Source organism: Amborella trichopoda, chromosome 6 (assembly GCF_054954075.1).
Source record: "Amborella trichopoda isolate Santa Cruz 75 chromosome 6, AtrichopodaSantaCruz75HAP2 v2.0, whole genome shotgun sequence".
Classification (NCBI taxonomy): Eukaryota; Viridiplantae; Streptophyta; class Magnoliopsida; order Amborellales; family Amborellaceae; genus Amborella; species Amborella trichopoda.
The window spans coordinates 45421573-45432656 of record NC_142341.1 but is presented as its reverse complement, the minus strand read 5'-3'; the positions used below and the strand labels follow the sequence as shown (position 1 = coordinate 45432656).

The window sequence follows — 11084 nt, the reverse complement described above, 5'->3', positions numbered from 1 at the left end:
GGTTGATACAATTTGAGGACATGTTGGCTATGTTACAAGCTAAAAGCCAGCAACTTTTAAGAAAGCTATGGCTTATGCATTAGTTATTACAAGTCAAATGCTAAAAACTTTTAAGAAAGCTAAACAAGATATTAGTTGTAACATGTGGGAGAGATGTCATGAATAAAGAAATGGGGTCTTTTCAACATAATCCTTCCTGGGATCTCGTAAAGTTGCCCAAAAGCAAGACAGCTATTGAATGTAAATGGGTTTAAAAACAAGAAAGAAGGGTTTTCTGAGTCTCGTGGTGATCAATATAAGACACGATTGGTTGCAAAACGATATGTGCAGAAAGAATGTATTAACTATTATGAGATTTTCCTTCCGGTCGTAAAATATACTTTTATTTGGGTATTACTAGTAATAATTGCATTGCTTGATTTGGAGTTGAGCAGCTCGATGTTAAGTCTGCATTCTTTCATGGAATTAGAGGAATAAATTTATAGGACTCAGCCTAAAGCATTTGTAGTTAGGGAAAGGTTTATATACTTCCCCTACAGCATAGAAGATCTATGCTTCCCCTACCATCTAGCGGTCCAATTTTGATCAAGAGAGCCACTCACCTTTTGGTCTTAGATCCAACGTCTAAAAATATTTTATTTTTAGTTTTTTTTTTATATAACTTGTATGAATATGAAATTTGGTATGTGCCATCTGCTCATTGGGGCGCACTTGTAAAAAATATTAAAATAATTTTTCAATAAAATATAATGATCAAAATACCCTTTGAAACTTTTAGGGATATTTTGATCATTTTATTTTATTGTAAATATTTTTAAAACATTTTTTGCTAGTGCGAGTTTAATAGAGGATTGGACGTCCAAAATTTGGTGTCAAAATAGTGTATAGAAAAAAAAATTAAAATAAAATAGTGTAGAGACGTGACATTATGATTGGGGCAATCTTAACCCTCTATTCAGAATGGACGGTTGGATAAGGGGAAGTATATAAGTTTTATGCTACAGGAGAAGCATAGAAAGCTTGCCCTTGTAGTTAAAGGCAGGGAATACTATGTCTACAACATGAAAATGTCATTATATGGTTTAAAGTAGTCACGTAAGCAGTGGTACAAGCACTTTGATACATTCATGATTGGACATGCGAATGTCAAAAGTAAGAATGATAGTTGTGTCTATTCTAAGACATTGTGATTGGGGCAATCTTAGCCCTCCATTCAGAATGAACGGTTAGATAAGGGGAAGTATATAAATTTTATGCTACAGGAGAGGCATAAAAAGCTTGCCCTTGTAGTTAAAGACAGGGAATACTATGTCTACAAGATGAAGAAGTCATTATATGGTTTAAAGTAGTCTCGTAAGCAATGTTACAAGCACTTTGATACATTCATGATTGGACATGCGAATGTCAAAAGCAAGAATGATAGTTGTGTCTATTCTAAGATATTTGTTTATGGTTCGTTCATCTATTTGCTGCTTTATATGGATTATATGCTTCGGAAATTAATAGAATATCCATTTACTCCTTCAAGTAAAATCCCACCTAGAACTAATTTCACGACCCTCAATTTTTTGGATTAAAACCCTATCAACCCATAAATTAACTTCAATAAAAAAAATCCTAATTGTTACTTGGAAAAAATAATATCTCAATATTGAATAGAAACCCTCCAAATTTTAGGGGGTGAGAACTAAGTGTTAAAAAACTCAAATTTATTATTATTGCTCATTTTTTTGGAATAATCATCTAACAATTCTGAAGTGATTCTCTAAATTCTGGATAAAAAAAATCCTCCCAAATAAATCTAGCAATTCTTAAGTGATTGTCTAAATTTTGGATAAAAAAAATTCTCCCAAATAATTCTTTTGACGAGGGAGTAGAAATAAGCTATGCTCTCAAGGGAACATAGTATTCATGCCCATAGTAAAAAACCCACAATAAAGATATTTAAAAAGTTATAATCCGTTGAAAGATATTATGAATGATAGACTCACATTTTACTCATTTACTTGAATGTTTATTTTTTTCCTATAAATTTCTCAAATTTTCCCTCTCTTCTCCTTTTCTTTTAGATTTTTATTAGTTTTTTTAATTTAATATGGGGATGTAACATAAACAACCGTTACCATCAATGAACAGTGGAGATTCACCAAAACGTATGATCGATTTGGATGCTCCGGTGGTGTACCATACAGCATACGCAGGCTGTGCATGGTATGCTTGATAATAGTAAATACTCTCTGTGAAGGCTGATGAGCGAGACAGAGAGAGAGAGTGTGTCCCCTCTCCCGAGCCAGAAAGGCTTAAATTAATGGAAAATCCATGGCGATAACCCTAAATCCAATTCAAGGTCACATTCGACAACCGAAAATGGCGTTCCCCTTCAGACTTAAAACTCTCTCTCACTTTTCTTCTATTCCGAAATCCCTATTCCTCAGAAGCTTCTCATTCTCCATTTCTCGTACCCCTTATCCCCTTCAATACGATCTCATATCTTATAAACCAGTTAATCCTTCATCTGGGCGTAGCAAAACCCAAAAACCAAAATCCTTTGAAAACTTTCCAGAAAAGGAAACTGGTCCAAGCTTAGGAGAACCCCATCACTTGTACCTTGCAAGCAAAAGCAAGAGAAAATATTACAAGAAAAGGAGAAAAAGGATGTATGGCTCTGAAACTGATGACGAAGGATCAAGGGATGATGAGTATGTCGAATTGAAACCAGAGGTTGTGGAAATGCCCACTTATCATGCTAGAGAAGAGGAATTGTACTTTCATGATGCATTTGCTTTTCCATGGGAGAAGGATAAACATTATAGGATGGTTTATCAGTTAGAGAAGAAATTTTTTCCAGGTCAGGGTATGGACCAGGCATTTGTTGATCCAAATAAGACATCAACAAATCAGAACCAAGAGAAGGTGAAGAGAGAGAATGGGTTGTTGGGCAAGTCCAAGAATAAGAAGAAAAATGAGATTTTTGAAGTGGGTCATGGAGATAAGGGGATTTCAGATGATTTAGACAAGAAGTTGGTGTTTTTCGAAGAGAGTGGTGATTTCAAGAAGGATTCCAAGAGTGGGGGAAAGGTGGATGTTACAGAGAAGAAAGTAGAGGAGTTCTTCAAGTGTTTGAAGAAGGTGCCTAATGCTGGAGAGTCTTTGATTGGGGAGCCATATTTTTTGAGTAGGACCTCAGAGTTGCCTCCTAGATGGGATGGCCCTTTTGGCACGGTGGTCTTGATTGATAAACCCAAAGGTGAGGTTCAGTTTATTATCCTCTCCCTTCAAGTTTGTTTAAGTTTATGGGATTTTGTAAGTAATTTTCTAGTTTATTTTCTTTGGAACCCTTCGTCTTTTATGTACACATATTGCATTGAAATAATCTGAAACTTCAAATTATTATTTGCTTCTACCTCATTCGAATTTTTTTGAGATTATGTGATTTTCTAGTTATCCGGTGTAGGTTACTCTTTCTTTTATTTGCACATATTGTGTTAGAATAAACTGGAGCTCCATTTGTTACCCACTTCTGTTATTCAAAATTTGTGGGTTGGGTGATTTTTCAACTAATTTTCAAGTTACATTGCTTTGGATTACTCTTCCTTTATGGACACATATTGCAGTAGAATATCCTGGAGTTGCCTTCCAACTGAAAACTTGTTCGAAAATGGTGTTGTCTGGCAGGATACTAAACTCAAACATTGCATATGTTGCTCTTGAGTTTCCCTTCTATTTTTGTTACATTTTCCTTTGGGAAGCTCCGCAGAAATTAAATTCAAAGAAATTTAGATTGGTTTTCTCTTGTCCCAGCTTTTCTCATTAGGCACTTGATAAACTTGAAAACTGTGGGAGAGTAAAAGGTGAAGGATCTTTAGATTCTAAGTGGAAAGAGTGGAATATGCATGCAAGATCATTTGGAAATGCCATATGTGAGGATCAGCTAATATATGCGGATTCTGATCTCAATTGAATTAAATAATGAAGTATTTGTTTGTGAATTTGAATTGCCCAAATCATGTTTTTTTTTTGTTTTGATACTAATTGCCCAAATCATGTTACTTGATGAATTTTAGTGTTTAGCCAGGACCTTGCATATACATGTTTGGATTCCACTCAAACATTTGCTTATATAATTATGGCAGCAAATGTGATATCTCCAGAGTGTAGGATATTTTTTTAAGAGAAGCGCTTCATAACTACTAAAAAGAAAAAACAGAAGGAAATGTGTGAAACAGTTTCAGAAGGCTTGTGAATTGCGATGCATTAAAGAGTAATACAAGAGGATTATAAAAAAAGAAAAAGTAATAGGAGAGTTAAAGAAAGAAAATAATGAAAGAGTTGATGAGGAAAGGGAACATGTTAGTTGAAGTTCATTCTTGATGACTTGATGAATAGAGTTTTGTGTCAAAGAATCTGAATATAGCGTAAATAAGATGTGTGACTAGTTAGGATTGATTCCGTACTTACAATCAATACTCATATCAAGACAGTAGAAGCAATGTAGCGGGAGGTTTTGGTGCCTTGTCATGGGTGTGCCAGTTTTCATGCAATATTGAAATCTTAAGTCTGATTTGAAATATATCGGGAATCTTAGTTTAAAACTTCCATCATATCCAAATTATGTTGAATCTTACTCTCTATTCGATGCTAGTTACTGATCATTTCAATTTCCCCAACTCCCAAAGAGAACAGATCTTCTAGAAATTTAACATGCTTTACATCCCAATAGATGTGAGTTGCCAAAAGATCTTCTAAATTACCAATAGTTCTCTTCTCATGTTGAGATGCAATTTGTGATAAATGAGTTAATTATATAACATGAGTTATCTGCTGAAACAGGATGGACTTCATTTACTGTTTGTGGAAAGTTGAGGCGCCTGGTCAAAGTTCAGAAGGTCATCATCTATAGACTCTAATTCAGCTTCCATGATTGTATAGTTTTTTTTATTTTCTTCTTCATTTTCTTGTCTGCATCACAATGTTAATCTGGGGTTTGCTTTGCAGGTTGGTCATGCTGGTACTCTTGATCCTATGGCAACTGGTTTACTGATTGTTTTTATTGGAAAGGCAACAAAGCAGGTAGAAAGGTATTCTTTAGTTTTTCATGTCCTGAATTCGGTTGCAGTTTTTTATTTTTAGGATATGAAATGCAAATATACTATTTGGACACATAAAATTAGAAATATCTCGGGCTTAGAAAATTTTACTTGTTTTGCTATGGTCTTATAACTGTAGCATGTAATCAATTTATCAATGAGCTTAAATTAATGAAGGATAGAGAAAAGAAAGGAATTTCCTTTGTCTGTTGTTTAGGGCGATTGGGACTCAAACCTAACCTGCAGAGTAGCTGCTGAGGCCCCTATTCGCAAAACCACTGAGTGAAGAGTCGAGTACTGCCCCTCAACCACACCAAGAAAAGCTAAAAGAAAAAAAAACTCTCCATTGAGGGCCGCAAAAGGCCCTAAAAAACGAGGGCCTTGACAAGACTTGGCCAACAGCTCTGCTCTTAAAACAGAAAATAAAATAAAAGAGAGAAAACCTGAACCCCCAATTATTTCTCATATGTTTTATAACTTTCTTGTGTTTACTTTAGGGGTTCCCTTTGTTATCTGTTATGTGTTTAGATTATTTAAACAGGTTAAGTGTGATTGCATTTTGCAGATATCAGGACATGATAAAGGTTTATAGTGGTATTTTCCGATTGGGGGAAGCTACATCAACTTGGGATGCAGAGTCACCGGTCAGTTATTGGTCTCAACTAATTTTTGCTGGTATCAGAGTTTCGAAATAAATTGCTACCTGTAGCGATCTGTAGTTGCATGCTCAATTTCCAATGTCTTTGGATGAAGCTTTTATCATCAATTGGGCACACTGGATTGCTGCTTGATGACGGGTCACCTTATGTACCACACTTGTTTTCCATTTTCTGCCACTGTTTCAACTATTTTAAAAAAAGAAAAGAAATGAAGAAGCCCCTACATTTTAATGGGTCAACCTTCAAAATATATAATTGGCTACATAGTAAACTACTGAAATATAGTTATAAATTATATAGATTACATATGATCAATAGTTTCTTGGATGCCTGATTATTTGAAAAATGATAACATGTGTCATATTGGACTCCTTGATTAAGAGAAATTTTAGTGTAGGTCATCCAACGAGAGCCATGGGAGCATATCAAAGATGAGGATATTAGGAAGGCTGTAGCATCTTTCAGTGGGGAGATATGGCAAGTTCCCCCAATGTTCTCTGCGATAAAAGTAAGCTGGTCATGTTCAACCTGGAAGTAAAGCCTTGCAGTTTAGATCTTTAAAAACATTTTTCTTCAATGTGCTTTTATTTGTAAGCAACAGGTTGGAGGTGAAAAGCTGTACGAAAAAGCAAGGAGAGGAGAAACAATGGAACTTTCCCCTAGAAGAATTTCAATTTTTGAGTTTGACATTGAACGTAGCTTGGATGACAGGTTTGTGGATCTTAAGTTTTGACCTTAACTGTCAGGGCATTCTATTTCTTGGGATTCAACATATATGTGCCTCTGTCCTGCCTAGTTTTTATGAAAAAGAGAATTATATTTAATGTCTGGTAATATGCTTCTTTTAATTAATCTATTTTATGCAATATCTCCAGCTAGCTGGAAATTGACGTGTCTGGCATGGCAATTTAAATATGTAAAATCATTGTTAATATGATATTATTCAAGTTAGGATGATTTAAAAGATAGATCTCTACAGATGTTGATCACTTTTATCTCCAAACTAAAGGGCTAGGTTTTTTAGATGTCTCTGTCAGCCCAGCAAATTCTTTACAGGATTGGTAACATCTCTGAGGTGACCATTGTGTAAAGCAGCAGAAGCTCACAATCATTTAATATAACTGAGAATAGAGAAATGATTTTGGAGGCATGGATTGAACTATTCTTAGGGATAACAAGCTTTCTATGTGAATGGATTTTTTCTTCTAAACGACCTTTTGAAAATGATTGTTTTCTGCACCTGTGGTTATTGTTGAGCTCATCTCTGTGGGCAGTTCTACAAATTCTGAACAACTTTGGGAATTTAGTAATGGCTGTAATCTGCTTAATGTTAATGGTCGTTTCCATTCTATCTTTTGCTTGTAGTGCTTGACTTGAATTGTGTTACTCTTTGTGATTTACGTTTCAGATTGGGCACTAAAATGATACAAATACTTGTGAAATTTATGTCATTTATACTATTTGCCAGCTTTTCATAAGATATAATCCTTTCTATCCTCATCATGGAACCTTCTCCTACATGAACCTTGTCAAAATGATATTTCCCTTGATTATGCTCTAGTTAATGTCACAACACATTTGAATTGGTATGGCTACAAAGTGCATATGTTATATTACTTTGGTCATGCTCTTTGAACTTAGTCACCCTCCTTATAGTATTAGATATTTTGGCATGTTAATTGTCAGGTGAGTGAGATTACTAAAATGAACTAAGGTTGCCAATTAGTTTCGGTCCATACCCTGCTTGCCAAAATTGACTTCTCCAGAAATGAGTCAGCTCAGCCAAGGCATGCGTACCACAATTTCTTAGGGAAAATAACCCCCTATGACTCAGGTCAGCATACTATGCTTCAAGTTGGGCAAGTACCTTTTCCAGTTTTCTTATGGGCAACCTGCTATTGAGAATCCCATCTGTGGCAATCTTTTGCGAAAATTAACTAATGTGGTTATACAATGTCGTAATGTGGTTACACAATTTCATAATCATGAATTTGAATTTGCTTTTAAGATGCCAGTTTTGCACCATGAATAATCTTGAAGTGCATTCCCTCAAGGGGGTTTATGAATGCGTCATTTTATCAGCATATGTGCATTTCTTGCTCATGACATTCCTAAATTCCTTTGGATTGAAGACCTTAAGTAGGTCATAGCTGCCGCATATGCATTCTTAATGTTCTAACAGTACAATGTAATTTCCTAATTTGCATTTTCTGCAAGATGCCTAGTGAGCTTTGCTGAATTTTCACTCGCTCAAATGAAAGGAGTGCTGTTTTTGGATATCTTGTTCATATTCGCCTTAAATTTTTTTGTTCGCAGACAAAATTTAATCTTCAAAGTCACCTGCTCAAAAGGGACATACATTCGATCACTATGTGCAGACCTGGGAAGGGCCTTGGGGAGGTATAGCTTATTAAGGACTATTAAATAGTATGTGTGAATAATTTTGTGCATTGCCTTAGAGGCTTAGATATGTGTAGTTTTGACATCCTGAAATTGCTTAAACAACAGTGCCTTCTCTCTTTGGTGAAGTGTTGTGGTGTGACTTCTTGTCGCCTTCCCATTTCAGTTTATTGCCCTTGTTTATGATCACTGTTTATTCCTATGATTTAATATCACTAAATGTTAAATATGTTATAAATTGTGACACTCGAAAACAATTAGACATGGTTCTCTATGCTCATGCTACATTAAATGCTCTTAAGATGCTTGCAGCTTGTTTCAATTTTTCAAATTGCGATACTGTATATCATTGATTACTTGGTTATAGTTCGTTTCAATTGATTATGGATGATTGCTATTTATGGGAAGTAGATTGCCAGTTGTCAAGAGGTTGCATAAGTAATTCGATTCTTTGTTTGATGACTTTCACGTCATCATCATCATTATCAAAAGCCATTTCTCAATTAATTAGGGTTGGCTACACGAATCTTGGTCCGTCATTTGCTCTATTAAGGTTATACCCTTAGTGAGGCCATAAGTCCTCGTACCTTTTCTCACTATATGTTCTTTTGGGCCTATCCATTACCCTTTCTGAGTTTTCCACTTGAACTAACCCGCACCTCCTAATAGGAATTGTACTGGGTCTTCGCCACTTATGGCTAGCCCACCTAAGTCTACTTTCTCTTATTGCCGTATTCGTGTAACACCTAAATTCTCACGAATGTATTCATTTCTAATTCTATCCCTTATTGTCTTGCCACTCATCCATCTCAGCTATACTCATTTTATGGGTATTTTGTTTCTTGACAGCCCTAGCATTCCGCCCCATAAAGCAAAGGTAGTCTCACATCTATCCTAGAGAACTTGCCCTTCAGCTTTATTGGTATATGGTGATCATATAACACTCCGGTTGCAGATCTCTACTTCACCCATCTAGCACTAATTCTATGTCCAGCATCTTTCCTCAATCTCTCCATTTTTCTAGATTATTGATCCAAGATAGTGAAAATGCTCTCTTTTGGGTATTTCTTGGCCTTCTTACCACTTCCTCATCTCTACTCTTATTATTATTAAACTTGTATTCCATATACTATGTTTTAGTCTGGCTAATTTTAATACTTTTAGAATTTGGAGCATCCTTCTAAAATTCTAACTTCGAGTTGATGCCGTTTCGGGTCTCATCGATCAAAACTATGTCATCAGAGAATATCATGCACCACGGTACCTCATGTTACTCGGGGCTGCCTACCTAACACAACCCACCCCTTTTACTTGGGCTTGGGACAAGTTAAAGGGAAAGTTTAAGGTCCTCACTCTTCTTAGACCATGATAACTTTCACATATGAGGGTGAATATGCTCAATATGGAGAATATGGAAATAAATTGTGTTTAATTTATAGGAGAATATAATCCCTTACATAGAATTCATAAGGTAAAATTGACACTATTTTTGCATTTTGTTAAACAAGTTCCCAAGCTTTCTATGGGACAAATACATTCAAAATACAGAAATGAACAAATTGACTAAATTATTACAAAGAATCAAAGCATCCGAAGACCTAATATGCGAAAAAGAAGAGAGACTTGAGAGAGAGAAGATTGGACAGGTATAGGGTGCAGAATTTGTAAGTGACTAAATTTTTGTTTTCAAGTTGACCATGTAGAAATCAAACTTTAAATAGTTATTCTGTCTTGAAGTTCATGTTTTGCTTGAGACTAGAGATATTGAACTTTTACATTATTTTATGAATTGGATGGGGTACAACTCTTACTGCTTTGTATTGTATGTATGCAGTTGTGCTCATTTGATCGCCCTTCGAAGAGATCAAATTGGTTAGTGTTGGGATTTTCTTCTTTAGTTGTTTGGCTCCTGGTCTATTACTTTTTTCTCCATCATCATGAAGCCTGTGAACTTATTTTAACTGAAAGGAAAAAAAAGGCTTAAGGAGTTCCTTATACTATGTTGGGTTGGTCCTGACAATGGGTTCTATATATTTCTGTCTCAATAAGGATGCTATCTCTTTTGATATATAAAATGGCAAATGAGCCTTCCACGTCTAAAAGCTCTTAATTTGTTTACATTTTATGTTTTAAGTGCATGTGAATAACATACCCTTTTTATTTTTCAGGACAATATTCAGCAGATAATGCGTGGAATTTCGACGAACTACAAGACCAGATAACCAAGAACTACTTGTGACAGACATTCTACCAAGATTTATGCATTCACCAGTATCCTTTCTGCATTCAATACATCAATCTGCATCTGTTTTGTTAAGGGCGGGTTTGGATCCACCGAGAGTATTGTGACTAACAATAAGCACAACAAATGCAAACAAGTTATTTTCATGAGGCCAAATGGAGTTTAGGGACTTATTCGCAGGGGCATGGCTTCAAATGGGCATAGTAAAATGTTGTATAATCATTCCCTCACTGATTTAAATAAATGTGGCTAGTGGTCAAAACATACAGTACCCAATTGTAGGCATGCAGAAAGAATTGTTTTAATTATACGAATCATGAAATTCTGGCCAATTACAGACCATTACGACAAATTTTGGGTGGCCTAAGTCAAGTTTTGTCAAGAATTTGGAAGGCATTCTCAACCACGTGGGCACGCACACAAACACACCAGGATGAATATAAGATCCAAAAACAATTCCGGAGTAAAGAAATGCACTTAACAATGGGGAGGACTGACATTGCAGTAGTCAGCTTCATGACACAATTTTTACCATATACACATTCATTCTGTATTATCAAAATTCTGTATTATGACGTGTCCTACCCTATTGCAGAAAGGTTTAGGTTAAAGACCATGTGAACGGTCCTTAGTAACAAAAGTGTTCCCTGAAAACCTGCCCACCTTAATAACGGCAGGCGCAGTTTAGTAAAAGGT

At 35.5% G+C, this 11084-nt stretch overlaps 1 protein-coding gene across 4 annotated transcripts; it reads left to right on the top strand.

The window, feature by feature from the left end:
* Positions 1-2253: 2253 nt before the first annotated feature.
* LOC18442088 (Pseudouridine synthase family protein) lies at positions 2254-10720 on the top strand. 4 transcript variants are annotated; one of them, XR_016056839.1, is made up of 10 exons: positions 2254-3247; positions 4831-4886; positions 4996-5070; positions 5653-5731; positions 6144-6254; positions 6348-6457; positions 7433-7580; positions 8063-8146; positions 9981-10018; positions 10315-10720. XR_016056839.1 is itself a non-coding variant. In XM_006852311.4 (9 exons), the coding sequence occupies exons 1-9, from the start codon at positions 2320-2322 to the stop codon at positions 10383-10385; spliced, it is 1560 nt and encodes a 519-aa protein (XP_006852373.1). In that variant the 5' UTR covers positions 2254-2319; the 3' UTR covers positions 10386-10720. The 4 variants fall into 4 exon arrangements, 1 of the variants encoding a protein (XP_006852373.1); XR_016056837.1 differs by having other exon boundaries at positions 4996-5078; XR_016056838.1 differs by lacking the exon at positions 7433-7580.
* The last annotated feature ends 364 nt before the right edge of the window (positions 10721-11084 follow it).